This window comes from Mixophyes fleayi, chromosome 2 (genome assembly GCF_038048845.1).
Source record: "Mixophyes fleayi isolate aMixFle1 chromosome 2, aMixFle1.hap1, whole genome shotgun sequence".
Lineage (NCBI taxonomy): Eukaryota > Metazoa > Chordata > Amphibia > Anura > Limnodynastidae > Mixophyes > Mixophyes fleayi.
In genome coordinates, this window is record NC_134403.1 from 77,764,848 (window position 1) to 77,787,961 (window position 23,114).

At 45.2% G+C, this 23,114-nt stretch overlaps 1 protein-coding gene across 2 annotated transcripts in view; it reads left to right on the top strand.

The window, feature by feature from the left end:
• The first annotated feature begins 273 nt into the window (after window positions 1-273).
• AGAP2 (ArfGAP with GTPase domain, ankyrin repeat and PH domain 2) overlaps window positions 274-23,114 on the top strand; it is a 258,019-nt gene continuing 235,178 nt past the window's right edge. For both annotated transcript variants that reach the window (XM_075199338.1, XM_075199339.1), the window contains exon 1: window positions 274-844. In XM_075199338.1, the coding sequence (XP_075055439.1) occupies window positions 634-844 (211 nt within the window). In that variant the 5' untranslated portion in view covers window positions 274-633. The remainder of the gene's footprint in view (window positions 845-23,114) is intronic.

The following is a 23,114-nucleotide window of genomic DNA, read 5'->3' on the forward strand; positions in this document are numbered from 1 at the left end:
CTAGCAGAGGATTGCATGTATAGCATGAGATGATGCAGTAACAGAGCTCACTGTTACAATAGAATCGGTTACTTGGTTTCTTTTCGTGGTTATCTACTTCCTGCAAGTTGTCTTTCAGCAGTTTCGGATAATATATACGTTAAAGCTTCCTCTATCTTAAAACTATGTCTTATACCTAGGATACTTGTATTCTGTTTATTTATTTATGAAAAAAAAAAATCTTCTTGACTCCTTTCAGTACTTTACGATGTAGCCTTGAGGGCACAAAATGAAGTTAAACCTTCATGTTTGAACTGTGAGCCTAATGTCTGGGAGGGACACTGTTAGCCAGCATAGAAGCACATCTGAAACTTTCCTGTCAGTCCAGGAAGTGCACACGTGAACAGCAGAGATGCAGAGACAGACACAATGAAAGAAGCAAACTGACTGGAATAAACTGACGAAAATATTCTATTTAATTACAAAAGTACCTGTGTACCTGGAGCAGGAGATCTCAGGAAAAGACAGCTTAAAAGAAGAAAAGTGCAAATATACAGAGAATAAACATGTTTTACTGGTAATGAGCAACTTCAACAGTGGATTTATTTCTAAAGCTATTGTTCATGTGTACATGTAATGAGAACATAACAGGGGATGAGTGGTGAGCTTGGAAGAGGCAGAGATGGGACACATGGGAGTTTTAGGATGTCTACTCCAAAGCAGCAAAATTCAGTGGCCATCCGTGGAGAGGTAAAGAGACATAATGTGGAAAAAGCCCAACTCTGCAGACTGCTGAAACTGGTGGCAAATGTGAGTGACCAGCAGCTGAGGGCCAGCATGACGGTGTCTCTGCACAGTTTGCAAGGTAAGGAAGCCTCTTTTTCTTTATACATTGCCAGTCCATACATCAACATCAGATTGAAGGACCTGTGGTACTCACTCATTTACACAGTAAGTGTGTCCTAGCTACACAACAGGAACTATGTACTGTGAGATGAGTTTATAGGTGACAGCATTCAGTGTAGAGTGGTTTGCTAATCTATCAGTATCGTTGACTACTAGCAAATAGTAATATGTCATAGCCTTGGTGCTAGGTTTGATACCAAAGCAGGGTTCTATTTGGGCGGAGATTGTATGTTCTTATCATGTTGACATAGATTTCCTTTGAGTGCTCTGGTTTCCTGTCACAGTCCAAGGACATATTGATAATTTATGCAGCTTCTAACTAAAATTGTTTGTGAACCTGTGATTGGGAAATTAAATTGTAAACTCCACCGGTGTACCTGGATAGAATACACTAGTTTCTCAGTGCTGCAGCATCAACGTGGTGCTATATTAATAAAAAAGGACAAGAGGGATAATATATACAACCAATGTCAGTCAAGGCTGCTCGACTCCAGCCCATAAGTACCTGCGTGGGAACAGGTTGGAAAATTACTGACCCAGACAAATAGATAATTCACTTGAGCATATTAAGGATATCCTTAGCACAAGACATGTTGGATGTAGTTGGATGTAGATGTCAGCACCAGAAGTAGAAAGCCCGGGGGGGGGGGGGGGGGTAGGTGGCCGGGAGGATGCTCGAGCCCTCGTGGGTCGGAGCGGTGCCGCTGCCCGGTGTTACAGCCCCCCCAGACAAGAGCAGCCACAGTCGCCCGGGGCCGAGGGAGACGACCGCCTCCGCGCCCTCCCCCCGCTGAAACATCCCGCCTCCCCTTCTCCCCCCCGGGGAGGACGGGAAGCGGGGCGGGGAGGGGGAGGGGGCGGGGCAGGAGGGCCCACGCCACGGGCACCAGGGGTCCGCGGCAATGTTGGTGACCCACCCGACCTGTCTTGAAACACGGACCAAGGAGTCTAACGTGCGCGCGAGTCGGAGTAGAAACCCTGCAGCGCAATGAAGGTGAGGGCCGGGGCGCCCCGGCTGAGGTGGGATCCCGCCGTCGCCTTTCTGAGAAGCTGAATAAAAAGTATATAGTGCAGCACATCTCGACTCGGTATTACTGAAGGAACGTAATGTCATTTACCTAACACAGCAATATTCAACTCAATTGTATGAACTGATTTAATTAACTCTTGAACATCTTCTGTACGTGAGTACTGCTGGTCTTTAGCAACACTGTGCAGGTCTCCATGACAGCACATTTAATTTGCAGTGAGAAAACAGAGCTCTGTATTGTTGAGCAATTAATTTCACATCACTGTGCAGACTTTGAAAAATATATTTCACATCATAGTTATATGAGCAGCAAACCATATGATTTTCAAATGCAGCACACCACAGTTTACACGTCCCTAGTAAAAGAAGCAAAAAGAGGAGCAGGATTACATATAACAATATCACCACGTCACACTGTGAGATGCTGATAATCTGCATTCAAACTGTGCCCAGCAACCAATGGGCAAATAGATTTATCTGTATTATGAATGTTAGACAATGAAAGAAAGTATATAATTGGTTATTATGGTTTAGGGCAAATGTTGGATCTAAATACAATGTTGTTAAATGAGCCGTCCTGCAAGCAGTAAAGTTCACCACTTTGGTTCATAGTGAGGTAAATAAGCTCTACTGTTTGCTTTGCTTTACACATTATAAAACGAGAACACATTGCACCATACTTGCCTACTGTCCCAGAAGGTCCGGGGGAGTCCTGGAAAATTGGTTAGATCTCCTGGACTTCCGGCAGGGTAGACTTAGCTCCTGGATTGTTGGGCTGCGTGCATGATGACGTGACCGGGTCATGTGACAGAGCTTTGCCAGATTCTGGCCATGGTGGAGGATGACCCAGGATTTCTGCTGTCAGTATAGATCAGTCTAGTTGTCTCCACAAAGTTATATGTTCCATGTGCTCCCCCACTGAAAAGCATTTACACATGGCAGAAATTGAAAGAGTCAGTATTAGAATCACACCCGGTGATATTGAAAGAGGATTCCTTTCAATAAAAATATACAATTTTACAATTACAACGGTGGTAATGCTCACAGGAACAGGCAAAACCCTGGAGAGGTCATTTACCATGTATTTAAGATGAAGGTGGTTAAAAACCTATGACTACAATGAGGATAGTTTTATACAATAGTGCAAGTGCAGCCCATGTGCTGTAGCCAATAACAAACAAACAAACTTTCATTTGTCTGACAACCTGGGCAAACTGATATTAGAGTGGTTGCTATGAGTTACAGTACTTCATTGTTTGTGCACCATATTACTAAAACCCTTTTGCCTAAATACAGGAAAATGATGATGATATAATAATAAACAGCTGTTTTTTTGGTGTTAGACCCCCGATTTGACTAATTCATAGATGGAGACGGAGCAGGACGTGCATCCTTCACCAATGCATGCGGCACTTAGCTGTTACTTGCACAGTCTTCCTGAAATGATTTTTCAAAGGTAGACCAGTTTGCTGTGTATATGTGTCATAAACTCAGTATGAACTGGCTGTTGAAAACAAAAGTCACAGTGTAAATATGTCTTAAATAATTTTCCACACAGATGCAACAGTAAATGAGAGTAGATGAGCTATTGTCATGACTTAGAGCTCTTTCACATGGATGTAGCACATGCTTGCCAACTCTCCCGAAATGTCTGGGAGAGTCCCGAAGTTCGGGTCAGTCTCCCGGACTCCCGGGAAAGCAGGCAAGTCTCCCACATCCCGTAATTCCCTGACCAAAATAGCGTGATTCGTGGCGAATCGCGTCATTTTGGCTCCGCCCCTGCGACAAAACTGCATTTTATATGCGTGGGGGTGGTGGTCAAAATCACGTGATTGACCGTGCCCCCGCCCTCTAGTCACGCCCCTCTCCCGGACTGCACTGCCTGAAAGTAGGCAAGTATGATGTAGCATGAATTTAGTGGTTATGAATATGTGGAGAGAATGTGTGAATTCACTATGCGCATATTTAAAGCAATAGGCACATTTGTTTATTTAGTAACGATCTTGAGATGGCAATAACAGAACAAGTATTGCAGTGGGGCAAAAATCTATCATTAGTGTTAACCCTTTAGTTTAATAGGCAAAGTAAAACACAGCCCTATGGCTAGCGAAAATGAGTGACAACAGAGCTTTTGATAAATATGCCCCTAAATCATGAAGGTGAAATACAATATATTTATCACACTTATTATTGGTTACAACATGTCCAATACATTTGCTAGATAATATTAAGAATCCTTAAATTGATGGCTAAATTCAGACTGGATTTCTTATTACCTCTGGGGGCATATCTATTAACCACATCTTCAACACGGTCCATTTCAATCCTTATTGCAAATATAATATTGTGACTATTTGTTAAAAATCTTCACTAGGAACAGCAGTCGTGGAAAAACTGCTGATCCTGCGAAGACCTCTCTCCTGTGTCCTCTATGTTCACTATCCCAAAGTGACCACCTTTGTGATAGTAATCGGAGGGGAGAGCAGATAAGCTGCGGTGATGGATCTGAAGATCCCTCTACTGTAATGCTCACCCTATAGGCTTTAATGGCTAATGGCAACTTCACCTGGCTTTAGCTTCACCTGGCTTTAGGTTCAGCTGGCGTTAGGTTCAGCTGGCGTTAGGTATCGGGCACAAATTCTGAAAATCTTTGATTTTCGGAACTTGTTAAACTGCAGAATATAACTGTCCCCATAGACATCTATGGGGACTGCTTTGGAGTTATCTACTGCGATGCCCTCTTAATAAATTTAAATGTTACTTAAATGCGCAACTGTTTTGGGGGGATTTCATGAAAAAACCCGATTCATAAATATGCCCGTTAGAGACTAATGTTTCTCTGATGATAAAACTGTCCACTATTTAAATCAGAACTGGTAACTTGGTAAAACGCTGACTGTGTTCTGCTTGTATCAAGGGATTGTGGAATATTAGTCCAGCTTTTTCTCTTGTTTTTATGACTGATGATGGTAAATGTGTATATTATGCATCCTTAAGTACAACAATACCACATGATCAACACACAATTTTGGGTTCATTTACTAACATTACTGAAACTTTCAAATCTGCAGTAAAAGCAAAGAAACCAATCAGTCATTAGCCTGCATTGTCTGCACGCGATAGATAATAAGCTTATTGCTGATTGGCTGCTATAGTTTCTAATAAATATTATAAATACCCCTCAATGTATCTTAATCCTCTTTTCACGCGCTCAAGATTGGAGATATAGAATAAGTAGTAATAGATGCAAGAAGTGTAAAATAAGCAATACTTTTGCTACTAAGGACAGGGATGGATTTGTAGAAAGGCCACAGAGTCTCAGGCCTATTGTTGCATGGTTTGTAAATTAATTATTATTTCATACTTCATGCTTGGTTAATGAAATGAATTTAATTAACCAAGTCTAAGAACAAGGACTGAATTATGAGAGTAAACAGATAAAATAGTACATACTTGCCAAATTTTGAATGTTGCCCTCCGGGAGATCCCAGAGTAGAGGTCGGCGAGTGATGATGGAGGGGGCGGGGCTCAGTGAACTGCATAATTTTTAGGCATCATTTTACCTCTGAGGTTGGCCAAAATGGTTCGCTTCCCCGAGAATCATACCAGGGAAGATCCAAATCCTGCCCACTTCACTAGGAAGTGGGCAGATGTGGTAGAATGCCCTGCTCTCCCTGGAGCCCGGGAGATCTACCAAATTTCAGAAGTCTCCTGGACATTCCGGGAGAGTGGTTAAGTATGAACTAGTATGCCTAACATAACGGAGATTGAAGCTAGAGCTCCATAACTTTATCATTATAGAGACCTAACATATACTGGTCTAGGAAAATATAATGGTTTTGCCCTTGGTTAAGCAATATATACACTGTTTTGGTAGGGTGGTTACTGAAACCCTTCATGATTCAACGGGGGACATTTATGAACTGTTCTATAGTTAATTGTATGGGGAATGTTGTGTTGCAGATAATAACACTTGCTTTCAGTACATACTTACAAACTTTTTGTAGTTGGCCGCCGGGAGCCTCACAGGGGAGGTGGGCGTGTGGGGGCGGGGCTCCTAAAATCGTGTCGCACCCCCGTGATGTAATGACGCAAACGCGTCATTTTACAGCGGGGGGTAGGGCCAAATGCTGTGATTCCCGGAAAATCGCAGCATTTTGGACCTAATTCTGCCCACTTCACTAGGAAGTGGGCAGATGCGGGAGATTGCCATACTCTCCCGGGAGTCCATGAGACTCCCCCGAAATGTGGGAGTCTCCCGGACATTCCGGGAGAGTTGGCAAGTATGTTTCAGTATATAAGCTAGAATAGTACCAGTTAGAATCTAATTGGTTGCTATGTACAAAACCTCTTTTTCTACACAGTTACCTATAGTGGTTTTCATAAATTCCCCCATGTGTTTACACAGAATACTGACTATCTAGATCATTGTGCTGATGTTGTCATACCTGTGGTGTGTCTTTTAGCTTGTGGTTGTTTTGACACCAGAACACTCATCTAGGTTGTATGTAAGCCATGTTAATCACGTCCAAACAAAATATAATACATGCACAAGCAAGATTACACCAATTACAGCTTAGTTGTTAATTCACATTTAGAGCATGTAGAAGGACTATGTCAAAATAAAACTTCTAATGGTAAAAATGTGTTTATGGAAACTAAGCTAAATATGTCCCCTGGTAGAGATGAGTGAAATTTTCAAAATTGTTCTGCAGAATATTTGTCTCAATCTGCATTTGGCTTTGAAATTTCTCACGTTGTGCGGAATTTAGCCTTAAGTGTTCCCAGTCCTACCGCCCTACACCACACATCAGAATGCACTGACTGTAGTCAGCTCTATTCATATACCATACATTTCACAACATTCTAATTTACAGATATAGTACAAATCATTCAGTCTGTGAAATGGTGAAACAAAAGCTTAATTCACAGATTGTTTCGCCAGAACTTTGCACCCCCTCGAAGTGGCCTGTTACGTTGGGAAACTCAGTTTGTGCAAAAATTTGCTATAACTCAACTCATCTCTAGCTACTCTCTCTCTAGTCACCTGTTTTTCCTCCATATTCGATATTACACTGCAGCATTGTATCAAGACCCACTTGTCTGTTTTCTATGCACTGTAGGCGTTCGTACAGCTGAAAGGAGACAGGCATGGGCAAGCTGAATATTAAAATCTGTTCTTTGAAATGATCTGTAACCACTTTGTGTTAATTATATGGAAGAAGGTTTTGTATACTGCACGAAAGACACTTTACTACTAGTGACTAGTTGTGATATAGGCTGTTAAACAGCATCCTGTTCAAAGAGATTGCACTTGCTTTCAAAGTTTATTTGCATCTATGATTATGATTACATTTACAATCTCCCCCATGAAGAACTGCGCAGGAGTGTAATATCTTGAAGCTTAAATATTACTGTAAAAAAAATACTGTTCACTCAATCACAGCTAAAGAAGAAAAAGTAATTATAATATTCATAAATTGTGCTGCAAAGTAACCTGCCCTGTTAAACCTTACTCTGACTGTCAGAACCATACTTACCTACTTTTGCGAAGTTCTTTCTGGGAGATGGGCGTGACTGGAGGGCGGGAGTGGGCGGCACGCGGCCAATCGCGTCATTTTGCCACCGCAACGGAAATGACATTTTGACGCGGGGGCGGGGCCAAAATGACGCAATTCACCTTGAATCGCGTCATTTTGGGAAGACAGTAGCAGGATGCGGGAGAGTTGCCAGCTTTCCCGGGAGTCTGTGAAACCGACCCGAAATTCAGGAGTCTCCCGGACATTCTGGGAGAGTTGGCAAGTATGATCAGAACATATATAAGGGTCTTTCTATCAAATATTAAGGTTTCTGATATTTAACATTCCGTTTTTGCTGCTCTTCATTCTCAGTTTTGTGAGCTATTTACCATTGTTTGGTTACTGGGACAGCACTTCCGAAAACAGACTGTCCTGGTGAAGTACTGTTCCCCTAGTTATATCTGTCACTGCTAGCTTAATGCTGCGGCAAAAGCCTTCACTTCCTGCGCCACCCTACAGCATACTTGCCAACTCTCCCGGAATGTCCGGGAGACTCCCGCATTTCGCGTGAGTCTCACGGACTCCCGGGAGAGTGTGGAAATTCCGGCAATTAGGTCCAAAACGCCGCGATTCACCGCCCCACCCCTGCTGTAAAATGACGTGTTTGCATCATTACGTCACAGGGGCAGGTCCAAAATGACGCAAATTTTGGAGCCCCGCCCTCCCATAACCCCCGCCTCCACCGGTAGGCTTCCGGAAGCCAACTTCAGAGAGTTGGTAAGTATGCCCTACAAGAAGCTACTGGACATGCGTGGCCTAAAGTCTGTACATGCTCAGATTATTATGTCTCTCCTGGCTGACATAAAGGAAAGGTAAAATCTGCTTACTGCCATCTTCAGATGGTGTTAGCATTTTGCCTAATGCCAAGCTGTTCGCAGCTTGGTAAATACGCTAATTTCAATGTTCCCATAGAGATCAACCTCAGGCCCTAAGGTTCTTTCATGTCTCTAGTAATTTACCATTGCAGAGTATATACAATGCTCTGTACCAGTAAGGAGTTAATATACAGTGTACCCCTCACAAGGACACTTAGATATTAGTAAAGGTCTAAGTAGAGGCATATTAGTGGTTATTTTTATTTTGCTCACCAACATTGCAGTATTTATATGTCTTGTTCAGGTCTTTCCATGCCCCCTGTGACCTATAGTAGGCAGCTGACCCTAACCCGATCTAACTGGAGAAATCCTAGTGTTCTGTGGTAAAGGGGCCATTTCATATGTACTTTGCCAAAATTGTGCCTTCTTGGTAGGTACTGTACCAAATCTGCCAACTCATATGCACTGCCCCTCTTTACCCCCATGCCTCTTATGTGCAATGGGTTTTTGGGCCCCTTTCTTGGGGTCTATGCGTTGCCTAGGTGCCTGTGACCAGGCGAACAAATAGGAAGCCACAGACTCTGCTATAGGTCCATATTATGTTGTATGCTCTACACAGGGAAGATGGGGCTGGAGTTGTCACATATTGTGTATGCATTCCATCTCTTGCCTTGGGGGGCAGTGCTAGGACAGTAATATATAGGGGTTATTTTGTACCAGCCCGGAGACAACCCCCTCAGTACTCACGTCTGTATGAATAAATACTTCTGCATATTATTATGTGTTTTAGGAATCATTATTATAATTTGTATGAGAGTAATGAGGTATACATAAGCATATTATTTATATTTTTTATTGCATATCTTTTTTTTCTTAACATTTTTTCCTGGTAAAAATAATATTATATTAATAAATCATATTATGCCAATGTACCTGTTTTTCACAGCTGGATTGGAGCATCGATATTAACACCTGCAGACATGCAGAATGAACGATTGTTATACATTTATTTTGTTAGATACTATCTACTGCAGTATATGGTCTGTTTAACACATACTTGCCAACTCTCCCTGAATGTCAGGGAGACTCCCTGAAATAGGGGTGATCTCCCTCACTCCCTGAAGAGTCTGGCATTCTCCCTGATGCTGAGCCAGTACAAGACGTGGTTGGCTTCGCCATCTGTGGCATGATGACACAGTTCAGAAATTGTGTCCTATGACCATGTGTTGATGCCTATGGAGGTGGCCATTTTCATGGAGACCAAGATTTAATTAAAGACTGACAGGAAAAACAACATGACTTCAGTAATGGAGACAGAAATGTAAAAGACACTTCAGTCTCTAGAGATTCATTAGCTGCTTTTCTTTAACGCATAGTTGCCTACTCTCCCAGAATGTCCGGGAGACTCCCGCATTTCTGGGAGACCTCCCAGGCTCCGGGAGAGCAGGACAAGCTCCCTTTTCTAGTCCCCACAATAGATATGTGGTGGGGGCGTGGCTTAATGATGCAAATATTGTGTCATCTTAGCCCTGCCTCCTGCTGTAATTGGCCAAAATTGTGACAACCGTTTAGGGGCGGTGCCAAAATGATGCAATTCATCAAGCCCCGCCTCCACACGTCCACCTTCCCTGGGATCTCCCTGAAGCCAACGAGGAAAAGTTGGCAAGTATGGTTTAACATTGGTGGCCAGTGAGCAGCAATACGCGTCATCTGGTATCGCTGCATACCTCAGTGATACAAAAGGTACTACTGCTTGTATTTACCATTTCAGGGCACATTGGCGACCCCTCCCTCTTTTTAACTAAAAAGTCCTTCATTGGCAGTCAAACTCTGCCGGCGAAAGGAGGAAGTAACCCCTGTGTTATTGTGCATGTGCAGCTAAGTCGCGCAAAGAGATTGTACCTGACTATGGATTGACGGCGTCCTGTCCCGGCAGAGATGGAGACCTAAGGGCTGTATTGAAAATCTTGAGATGACCGTTTTTAAGACTGGCCTGTTAAATGGGGTCAGTTCACATAGAGGTCTGTGGAGACTGCAGTGACCAATGTAAAATAGATTAAGGTAGGAAAAGTCTCTGATTCCTCCTGCTCTAATTCCTTAATACATTGAAAGAAAAACTGCGAAGATCATTCTCGGAAAAATACAGCTGTTTTCTTTGGATTTGTGACTCATCACAGCTTAATAAATAGATCCAAATGTGTTAAATAGAGAAGCCTGTGTCTTTCATACTGACATTGTATAATACTTATTACAGAACTGCATAAAAATGAGACAGTTTCTTCACTTTCAAAGGAAAATTTGCATACAAAAAAATAGACTAAAAGCCAAACACATAGTCAATGTCAGCATTGGCAATTATTTAATTCTTTTTTTAATGCTTGGTTTCCACTATTCAGACAATTCTAAGCACAGATTTAATGGGTTTTACATGCCAATACTGCTATTCTTCACAAAGAAACATTTTAGATTCATGCTGTGTTATTTTATATTTGGGTACACTTGTATCTTAATGAAATGTGTTTTTGTACATGACTAATTAGGGGCGGAACAGATGGTATTTCATAAGCTAAGTGCAATGTGCCCATATCATCAACTTGTTAAATGTTCTGTCATCAAGTCCTCATTTTCCATCTTTGCACAATGTAGGATGAAATACCTTGTTTTTAAGTGTGTGGTTTACAGTAGGGTTATCAGGTCAATAGTCAGAAGCTAGCATGTTGTATCTATAAGATGACCGGAGCTGCAGGTGACATTCCATATATGTTGTGCATTGGACTCACTGGAGATAAGCTCAGTAGCCAGAAACTAGCGGGCAGGAGTGTGAATGGAGAGGAGGTTAGAGATATAAGGGGCAGTAGAGTTGGAGAGAGCCTTGTAAGTGGTGGTGAGGAGTTTGAAAAGGATTCTGTAGGGGAAGGGGAGCCAGTGTAAGGCAAGGCAGAGAGGGGAGGCAGAGGAGGAGCGCCGTGAGAGGAAGATGAGTCTTGCGGCCGCATTGAGTATAGAGCGGAGGGGGGAGAGACGGGAGTGGGGGAGGCCAGTGAGGAGGAGGTTACATGTTGTATCTATGATATGAACGGAGCTGCAGGTGACATTGTATGTATGTTGTGCATTGGACTCACTGGAGATAAGCTCAGTAGCCAGAAGCTAGCATGTTGTATCTATGAGATGACCGGTGCTGCACGCGATAATGTATACATGTCTTGCATTGGACTCATTGGAGATCAGGTCAGTAGCCAGCAAGTTGTGTGTATGAGATGACTGCATTGGCAATTATTTAATTCTTTTTTTAATGCTTGGTTTCCACTATTCGGAATAGTGACTGACAGCCATACAATACAGGGAGTATTCTTGTGATCGCAATACAAAGAGCATCCTAGTGACCCCTTACTATACAAATAGCATTATTGTGGCAGTCACACAATACTCCCCCCCCTCCCCTAACATGAATCAACCCTTCCTCAAAATCATTAACTCCAGCCTCATCATAAAAACCCCTTCATCATTAATCCCATTATAATCATTAACTCCCTCATCCAGTTTAATTATCAATCCCCACATTATTATTATTATTATTATTATCATTTATTTGTTAGGTGCCACAAGGTATCCGCAGCACCGCACACAGTACTAACAGTAGACTATACAGGGTGAAACCATACAGAACAATGAACAAAAAGTACCAATACTTCAGAAACTCCGGCTAGTCATTTGCAGTAAAGACGGAGCGGAAGAACAGGTATGGAGACAGGAGGGGAGGGGGCCCTGCTCATACGAGCTTACATCCTAAGGGAGGGTAAACAGACCAGGCACAAGAGGAGCCAGTTGAGGCAAGAGGAGAGAAGGGAGGACGAGCTTAAGGGAGAAGATGGGGGTTAAATAGATGGTTGGTAGGCTTTGAGGAAGAGGTGAGTTTTGAGTGCACGTTTGAAGGAGCACAGAGTAGGAGAGAGACGGATGGAACGAGGGAGGTCGTTCCAGAGAAGGGGGGCTGCACGGGAAAAGTCTTGGATTCTGGAGTGGGAAGAGGTGATAAGAGTGGAGGAGAGGCGGCGGTCGTTGGCCGAGCGCAGGGAGCGGACAGGAGTGTGAATGGAGAAGATGTTAGAGATATAAGGGGCAGTAGAGTTGGAGAGAGCCTTGTAAGTGGTGGTGAGGAGTTTGAAAAGGATTCTGTAGGGGAAGGGGAGCCAGTGTAAGGCAAGGCAGAGAGGGGAGGCAGAGGAGGAGCGGCGTGAGAAGAAGATGAGCATTGCGGCCGCATTGAGTATAGAGTGGAGGGGGGAGAGACGGGAGTGGGGGAGGCCAGTGAGGAGGAGGTTACAATAATCGAGGCGGGAGATGATGAGTGCGTGGATGATAGTTTTGGTGGCATCCTGAGAGAGAAAAGGACGGATGCGGGCGATGTTGCGTAGTTGGAAGCGACAGGCTTGGGCAAGGGAATGAATGTGGGGGGCAAAAGAGAGAGAGGAGATGGTGGTGTTGTTGATGACAATAGAGAGGTCATGGTGGGATGAGAGTCTGGGCGGAGGAAAGACAATGAGTTCAGTTTTAGAGATATTGATTTTGAGAAAGCGCTCGGACATCCAGGAGGAGATGGCGGAGAGGCAGTCGGATACCCGAGCAAGGAGGGTGGAGGAAAGATCAGGAGAGGAGATATAGAGTTGAATGTCGTCAGCATAAAGGTGATACTGAAGAACGAAGGAGGAGATGAGAGCACCAAGGGAGGAAGTGTAGAGTGAAAAGAGTAGAGGGCCGAGAACAGAGCCCTGCGGGACTCCTACGGGGAGAGGGTAAAGGGAAGAGTAAGAACCAGACGTGGATACAAAGAAGGAGCGATTAGTGAGGTATGAGGCGAACCAGGCATGGACAGAACCAGAGAGGCCGAGAGAGAGAAGAGTTTGCAGCAGGAGGGGGTGGTCCACGGTTTCAAAGGCTGCAGAGAGGTCAAGGAGGATGAGTACGGAGAAGTGACCCTTGGATTTGGCTGATAGGAGATCATTAGTAACCTTGGCCAGGGCAGTTTCGGCAGATTGGAGAGGGTCAAGGAGGGAATTGTCCGCGAGGTGCTTGGTTAGGCGGCTGCAGACAATCCGCTCAAGTAATTTGGAGGCATAGGGGAGAAGAGAGATAGGGCGATAATTAGCAAGAGAGGTGGAGTCAAGATTGGGTTTTTTGAGGATAGGAGAGATAAGAGCGTGTTTAAAAGAGGAGTGTACTACACCAGAGGAGAGTGATAGGTTGAAAAGGTGTGCTAGCTAAGAGCAGGGCGTTGGAGAGAGAGAACGAAGGAGGTGGGAGGGGATGGGATCGAGAGGGCAGGTAGAGGGTGAAGAGGAATGAATGAGGGAATGAACTTCTTCACCGGTTTTAGGGCTGAAGGAGCACCAGAGTTGGTTGATGGGGGGAGGTGAAGCGATGAGGGTGGCAAGAGAAGGGGAGGAGGAGATGTTCAGTCTGATGGCCTCAATTTTGGAAGAGAAGAAAGTGGCGAAGTCAGAAGCGGAGAGGGAAGGCGGGACAGAGGGGGAGGGGGGGAGAGGAGGGAGCTGAAAGTGGCAAAGAGGTGGCGGGGATTGGAGGACTGAGAAGAAATGAGGGACTTAAAGAAGGATTGTTTAGCGAGGGAGAGGGCAGAGGAGAAAGAAGAGAGTATGAATTTAAAGTGGAGGAAGTCAGCCAGGGAGCGAGATTTCCTCCAGAGGCGTTCAGCAGTGCGAGAGCATCTTTGGAGAAAGCGGGTGAGTTTTGAGTGCCAGGGTTGGGGAATAATGCGGCGTGGGTGGATAGAAGAGGCCGGGGCAACAGCATCCAGGACAGTGGTGAGGGAGTGATTGTAGAGAGAGGAGCCCTGGTCGGGACAAGCCAGGGAGGGAAGGGGTGAAAGGAGAGTTTTGAGAGAGGAGGAGAAGGAGGTGGGGTAAATAGCATCCAGGTTACGTCTAGTGAGGGTGGCTTTGGGCGAGGCAGAAGCAGGGGAGGAGGACAGAGTGAAGGACAGGAGGTGGTGGTCAGATAGTGGGAAGGGAGAGTTGGAGAAGTCAGAGAGATCACAGAGATGAGAGAAGACAAGGTCAAGGGAGTGACCAAGACAGTGGGTGGGGGAAGAGGTCCACTGAGTAAGGCCTAGAGAGGAAGAAAGGGCGAGAAGTTTAATGGTGGCGGAGTCAGAACAGTTGTCAATAGGGATATTAAAGTCGCCAAGTATGATGGAGGGAAGGTCAGAGGAAAGGTAGTGGGGGAGCCAGGCAGCGAAGTTGTCAAGGAAAAGGGAGGAGGGGCCTGGGGGACGGTAGATGACGGAGACACGGAGGTGGATGGGGGAGAAGAGACGGATGGAGTGTATTTCAAAGGAGAGGGAAGGTAAAGTAGGAATGACACAAAAGTGCAGTTAGGGGATAGGAGGAGGCCAACTCCGCCTCCTGGATGCTCGTCTGGTCTGGTGGAGTGGGTGAAGGAGAGGCCCCCGTAGGAGAGAGCGGCGGGTGAAACGGTATCAGAAGAAGTAAGCCAAGTTTCAGTGATGGCAAGAAGATTAAGAGTGTTGGAGATGAAGAGGTCATGGATGGAGGAAAGTTTGTTGCAGATGAACCTGGAGTTCCAGAGGGCACAAGAGAAAGGGAGGGAGGGAAGAGGGATGAGATTATCAGGGTTTATGGAGCGAGGGGGGAGGTGTGGGGCAGTGAGAGTTGGGCGAGAAAAAGGGGCTATGGGAGAGGATGGGTATAGGAAAGGAGCGGGGCGGCATGGTGAGAGACAGGGGGGACTGGGAATGAGAGAAGGGGCAAGTAGAGGGTAAGGGCAGTTAGCGCCGAGGTGAAGGCAGCAACGGGGGCCAGAAGTGGGCCAGAGTGGTCGAGTTAGATATGGGCTGACAAAGCAGAGTAAGACGAAAACAAAGGAAGGACTGTCATCAGTTAATACCACTCATATTCATTAAGCCCCTCACTACATCCCTCAGTTTCACCAAAAAACTAATGTGCACCCAGAGTGTCTATCCCTGTATATGTGTGCCCAATGTCCCTGTTCCTGTATGTGTGTGCCCAATGACCCTGTATGTGTGTGCTCAATGTGTCTGTCTCTGTATATGTGTGCCCAATGTCCCTGTTCCTGTATGTGTGTACTCAATGTGTCTATTTCTGTATATGTATGCCCAATGTGCCCTGTGTCTGTACCAGTGTATGCATACCCAGTGTGTGTACTTTTATATTTGTGCCCACTGCATCTGTACCAGTATATGTGTGCCTAATTTCCCTGTCCCTGTATATGTGTGCCCAATGTGTCTGTGCCTGTATATGTGCCCACTGTGTCTGTACCAGTATATGTGTGCCTAGTGTCTGTACCAGTGTATATGTGCCCAGTGTTTGTACCAGTGTATGCATGCCCAGTGTCTGTACTTATATGTGTATGTTCAGTGTCTGTACCTGAGTATATGTGCCCCTTGGCTGTACAAGTGTGTGTATGCCCAGTGTCTGTACCTGAGTATTTGTGCCCAGTGTCTGTACTAGTGTGTATATGCCCAGTGTCTGTACCTGAGTATTTGTGCCCAGTGGCGATTTTGCAGCATGAGAATGGCAGTGCACCCACCACACAGTGAGAAAGGTCACTAATAATGTGCCCTCTCCATCCTGTTATCTCATTTTAATAACAATGTTTCGGTAAAGGAAAAGTAGCTTTTGAGATGCTTAGTAAATGCACAGGTGTCCAATCTCCGTGCTTGGCAAGGAATGCCCTTACCCCAACACTACCCTTCAGCAAACTTCTGCTCTTATGCTGAAACCATCTTGGCCTATGAATCCTAACACTTTGGTGGAGATCTAGAACTCATTTAAATAAAGATGCACAAAGGATTCCAATCTGATTGGGTGCTGCTTCTTGCCAGTTTGTATCTCGTAAATGATTTCCACTGAAAACAGGTTGAACCTGCACAATATCGCAATTTGCATTATGGTACAAAGGCGCTATGATAATGTGATTCTCAGCAAATCACACAATCAAGCCCCACCTACTTCAGTAGGGAACTGGGCGGGATCAGGGAGGATGATCATTGGGAGAGTAAGCAAGTATGTTTTGTGTGCAATTATAGTATTAGCTGTGTGGCCATTAATGTAATACTTCAGGATTTACTTTAATACATCAAGTATTACCATACATTTGTAGCGCCTGCGGGGAACAGGACAGACGCAACACAAAAGAACTTACCTTGTAAACGATGGTCACATCCAGTCCGCCTCTGATATCCCAGCTGCAACCTGACCCCAGCAGATCCGCTGCCGCAACCCTTGTCACCTCCAACCACGTCCCTCTAAGAAAGAGACAGAGATTACGGCCGTGCCTACCAGGTAAGGGCTGTCCGAGAATACGGCAATGAACAAGAACACTCTCAGTCCAAGCTCCCCTGCCGCCTCCTCACTTTGCTCTTGCCAAGGCACGGGGGACTACAGGCACTTGAAACCAGGACTAGTCCCGCCTCAAGTACCTCGCACACCTGCCGGTGAGGGCCTAACCGAAAGGGGAATCGAGCGTGATACTCACCGGGACACTCCCACTTACGATCCGGTTCTCCTGCACCTCCCCGACACCTGCGGATGACAAGGAACACACAGCCTCCCTCTGCACTCTCAGTGAGACTAAGATGGGCACCCACAAGACTAAACTGACTACAACAGCGACCCGACCCTAACAACACTCTAATGGTCGGCAACGCAACTAAACTATACAGCTACAACTAACTAGGTGTGGTGCACTAACGGAACTGCTCACTACACACTACGGGGAACACCAGCAGGTGTTCACGGACTATACCGAAGGGCGGTTCCTAACCCCTTCACCCAGGCCGTACCAAGAAGATGCCTTCTTGCTATGGGGTCACCCACGGATCCTAAGGACCGGCTGCACCAGGCCCGACTGAGGCTCACTGGAACAGCACACTAACCTGCGTACAGACTGCCGCCTGGAACAGCCGATCGAACTGAACCGCCCCACTGCCTGCACCCAGATATCGAACACGTATCCCACTCCGGAACCGCCAGGGAACCTGCACGGAACTGAGGACTGGGACACTCAACCTGAACCACGGGACGCCCCTGGAACTGCGTTGAGCTGTGCTGCACTGCCACTGACTCACTCAGTCACCCCCTCTGGAAACCAGTGCGACCCCAGGGACCTAAGGGACGGGAAAACTACGTGTGTTCTTCCCTGACTATGTGTACTCTGGTAACTACACTTGTCCCCCACAGCATGGGTTAGCAAAGGAAAACACAGGGAACAAGAGCCTACCTTTAATGGGGGCCTGACGTCTTGCCCCTGGACACGGTTATGTAGCACACCCCAAAATACCATAATACAAACAATACTCGCCGCACAGACAGAATAAATACAGTATACAGTACTTTCCACGCTACTCACCAGAGCACACCGCTGCTAGCCAACCAGCCGGTTGCTACAGCACCACAGGAGCCTCTGCTCTACTGTACCTCCTAACTCCGTGTGCTCACCTCACACAGGACCGCCTACACTCACGAGGCTCTCACGCCTCTACCACACACCACCAGGGCCTGTTGCCCTACACACCATGGGCCCAGCTACACACAGAGCCTTGTGCTCTGTTTTATGGGCCTCAGCCCCCTCTCTATCTCAGGGCTCTGAGCCCACTAACTAGGGCCTTGTGCCCTGCTACCGAGGGGCTCTAGCCCCTGCCTACTGAGGCCTGTGGCCTCCCTAACTAGCTGAGGGCCTTGTGCCCTTTATAGCCTACGGGCTACCAGCCCTACTCAGGCCCTGTGGCTTTCCTATGGCCTCTAGGCCACTAACTACCTAAGGGCCTTGTGCCCTTGCACCTGGGGGCTCTGAGCCTCCCCTCAACTAACTAACAGGGCCTTGTGCCCGTTAACAATATGGCCTACTGGCCCACTAACTTTATCGGGGCCTAGTGCCCAAGTCCCTGGGCCTTGTGCCCCTAATTTACTGCTCCACGGGCCTTGTGCCCAACCATGGACACGGGCCTAGTGCCCGACCCAACGCTGAGGCTACTTACCTGCTCTGCGCAGGACTCTCAGCTTGCCACGCCGTCTTCCTTCTTCTTTCTCCGGGTCTTCCAGACCCTCCAGCCGGCGGCGCCTCTTCTCCTGTTCGGCGCTGTTGAGGGCTGCTTGGCGGGGGCGCTCTCAGCCCTTACAAGGGCTCCCCGCCGATGATCTCTGCTGCTTGTCTTCTTCCACCGCTCCGGACGTCCCACGACGTCCTTCTCTCTTCGCCGCCGACTCTCTTCTGGCAAAATGGCGCCGTTCGGCGACTTATATAGTCGCCGGCGTGACGTCATTAGCTGATTGGCTCACGTCGGCGCCAATCTTTAAAACGCCCGGGCGCGAGCCGCGATTGGCTCTCGTATCCGGCCACTGATTGGCCAGCGGGGAAAGATGAGCCCTGATTGGCTCATCCGTCCTCCGCTGCCAGAACCTGCAAGAAAGAATGAATACTTACCGCCGCTGGATCGCCGGACGGGTAAATAAGTTCTTTCTTCTTTCTTCACCCTCTTGCTGGGCACCGCCATCAGGGGAGTCTTCAGCCCCTCCAGGGGCACAGCGACAGCCGGGATCTTCGCCCTCTTCCCGGGCACCGGCTTCGGGGGCATCTCCACACATTTTCTAGATAATAAAGGTAAAGAATGTAATACTAAAATCCTCCCATTCTGTAATAGCCCGTGCTATTTAGCACAGGGCCAATTCCTCTACGGTGGGGGCCCTGACCAAATGATCAGGCCCCCACAGCTAGAGATGACAGGTCCAATGCTACCTAGCACTTGGCCCCTCCTGGTACCCCTGGTCAGTGGGTAACAGAAAAATAGTAAATACTGTTAAAATGTTTACTCAACAATAAATAAATAATATATAGTTTCCCCATTCATAAATAAATCTATAATAGTGTCTCAATTGAATAAATGATACAATAACTGTGCCCCTTGAATAAATGATAAAATAATAGTGCCCCCATTGAATACATGATAAAATAATAGTGATCCCATTGAATAAATAAATCTATAGTAATGCCCCAAATGAAAAAATATATAATATTGGCTCAATTAATAAATAAATAACAGTACCATAGTTAGAATACCAATTAATTGTCCCTCTATTTTTTGTGTAGTAATCATATGGTCAGTCAAGTGCTTTGTATATAATCATGGGGGTAATTCAAGCTGATATATCATGTAGCAGCCTGGTCCTATATTCATAATGGACACTCTGCTGGCTCTTATATTAGTATATATAAATCTTTGGATGGTATATAATCATGGTATATAACCTCTGCTAACTAGAATGTAATCATGCGGGCTATATAATCCTATTGGCACTCTAATGGCTGTTATATTATCCTACTGTACAGGGAGACCCATGTTGTAGGCCCAAGGTAATCTTAATCCGCCACTGTACCGTGCTTGCTGATAGCCTGCACAGAAAGATATTATAAACTATGTCTAGTATGTATATTACATACTACATACTATGCACATATTGTGGCAGTTACAATTAAGACAATACAATTTTTGAAGTTACTGTTCCTTTAAAAACAGTATCAAATATCCAGACACGCTAACCACATCCTCTAGATCATGTACTCTGTGAAAAAGACATAAACTGAGTGGCACAAAGAGTTAGTAATTAACTATCTAATTATATATATTATTACAGCACAGATATTCCAAAATAATATATGTGAATCCATAGAGTCCTAGGGGCCTATTTATCATCCATCGTTTTTTTGTGTTGAAACTTTTCAATCCTTCTCCCCTTTGATAAGGATTGAAAGTTTCCAGCAATGTATTAAGAAAGTCTCAGGGACAGCAGTGCCGATAACCTGCTGTCCCTGAGAAGTGACTCATCTCCTTATCGCAGCCTCTTCTCATCCGAAGAAAGCTGCGTTGATCTCCTCTTTTTTTTATTAGTGCGCATGCGCCGCCTGAAAACCTGGGCATGCGCACTAACATCCTGGACTGCAAGAAGGTGAGTCATGTGACTGGGAGGGATCACATGATCCCTCCAAACATGCGCTGTCCAGCTCTGCTCTTCAGAGCAAAGCTGACAGCTTCGAAATATTTCAGTTATGTTAATGTACGCCAGCTTCAGATGGCGTACATTAACATGTAGAAAAAGAGAAACATTTCGTAATGAGCACCCCATAAACTGATATGGAGAGCACTCAGAAAAATGATAGAAAATGCAAAACAGCAGTTATCTGAGATACCTGTTGCGATGCTACAATAATCCATAGCAATTTCACAGTACATTCCTGAAAACTGTTGTTTTCGTGGATTTAACACGGGGGGAAGTTTGATAAATAGGCCCCATAATTCGATTAACAATGGTTATAGTGAGATATCTTGGAAAAATCCTATGGTTGACAATTGTAGTCAGAGATATTTAAATAAAAAAATTAAAACATGACACTAAAAACTCATCTCAAAGTATAAAAGTTCAAAGTTCTGTAAGTTATCTTAACAGTGTTAGAAAGCCAAAGCAAGCAAGAGGAAATGTTAAATTGTTGAAGTCTATGTTTTAACATATTATAGATATTACCAGTAGAGGGCTCTGACTGCAAAAAGGTTACCATCATATGTAACTACAGTAAAATATATACATCCTAGCAACAGTAACTCATTTGTTTCCCAGAGTGAAATTGTTATGGACATTGTTATAGACAGAGTGAAAACTGTAACATAAAAGACTATCTGTGCTTGTGTGCTTTGCACAAATGTGTGCTTTATTTAAGTGATGCATCTACATGTTGTGTGGGGTTCGGTACGAAATGGCAACAATGAAAATGTCGCCATTCAGTATGTTGACACCATACTATCGACAATCAGATTGTCAACACATTTAAAAGGTTGACATTCAGAATGCTGACATGTTCATAATATTGACACAGTTAAAATATCAACATTGTTACTGCAGTGCTGAGGTCAGGGGAAATCCCCATGTTATCAGTAGTCCTAGCGCCGTAATGAACTCATTATGCGCTGGGAGTTCTTAATAGATTGGCTAGTTTAGCGTTGTTCTAAAGGGACCCCTGGATGTATTGTGTTTTTGTTTTTGTTTTTTAACCAAGCTGAAAGTCCCTGGATGTATTTTTTTTTGGACAAGCATGGATAATGGAATATGTATTTCAGATGAAGACCTTGGGTGTAGAAAAGAAAGTAATTTTTTTAAAATTTCAAATAAAGTAAGAGTATGTGTGTTTTAATTATCTGTTGTCTTTTTGCACTACTGGTCCCAGCAAGACTGGGGGCCAAGGCATGGAGGCACTTGTGGATCTCCAAGTGCCATCATGCCCTGACAGCCATAGGTATGCTGAGACTTGTAGTGCACAAAGGACAAAATAGTTTATTACTGCTGTTTCATTTTTATTATTACCCCACACCCAATGCCCAGGGGTGTGGGAAGAGCACTAGTGCTTTCAGCACGTTACTGGGTATCCCTGGGGGGGGGGGGGGGGGCACATTTTTTTGGAGACCAAATACCCCTGCTGACAATCCTGGGTTTGATTTGTCATTATGACAGGAGACCCCCCCCCCCCCCCCCCGCTCCAGGTATTTCTGCTAAAGTGCCAAAAGCTAGCACTAGTGAAATCGGGGGACCTCATGGATCTTGGCCTCCCAATCTTGCTAGCATCAGGCTGGCTGCACTGGGGTCATTTAAGTCGCTTTTTTGGGGGGAGGGGGGGCACTGTTTTTTATTTTTATTTACTGCCATGTTAATTTAGTGCTTTATGTCAACATTGTGGCAGTCGACATTACAACCTGTGGACATGTTAACTGTGGTGAAGTAATGAACATGTCGACATTCTGATTGTCTACAGTATGGTGTCAACATTCTAAACATTGACAGTGACATTATCATTGTCTCCATTTCGACTACAACATGTTGTGCCTATAAATACAGTATATCTTATATTGTTAAAGTGTTGCTGGTTTGTCTCCTTTCAGCATGAGTGTGTGTACAAAAGTGTATGTTTCTGTATGTATGTGTACATTTTTCTGTGTATGTTAGCCGGTGTGTTTATGACACACTTGCCAGGAGAACTGGGGGCAGGTGGGCGTGTGGGAGCAAGGTTCGATGAATCGTGTCAGGGGCCAGGCCCCTAAACTATAATAAAAATTTCTGGCCAATTACAGCAGGAGACGGGGCTATGATGACGCATGAATCTCGTCCTAAGCCATGCCCCCACCACTTAAATAAAGAAGTGGCCAGGAACCGGGAGGTTGCCCTGCTCTCCCAGGAGAGTAGGCAACTATGGTTTATTATTATACCTTGAGATGAGTTTTATATCTTATCTAGAGTTTCCACAGTTATATGTAAGGATACTAGCGCAACTTCTGTCTAAATTCACTCCCACCCACCAGGAGTCCCAATTGCTATTAGTGTTGGGATAACGTCCTGCTCTACATCAATTGGTGTACAGAGCAGTAATGTACCTGAACACCATTAGTATGTAGCTGACACCATTCGGTGAGCATCAGATGGTGTACACAGCAGAACCTTTACTGGGTGAGGTTAGCTAGTGCCAACAGCTGAAGTCCGCCAAAGAGAGAGGGAGACCTCACAGGCAGTGAGTGAGTTAGAACCCAATATGGCTGGACACTTTATCTTGGCAGCAGATATTGCTCTGTTTTTATAGTTGGCACTAGATGTAGGCCAGCCTTTGGCACAAAGTATGGCTCAGTTTCATCTAGTTGTCACCAAATATGACTCAGCATAAATGTATTGGCATCAGAGAGGGCACAAATTTCTATGGTTGACACCAGACATG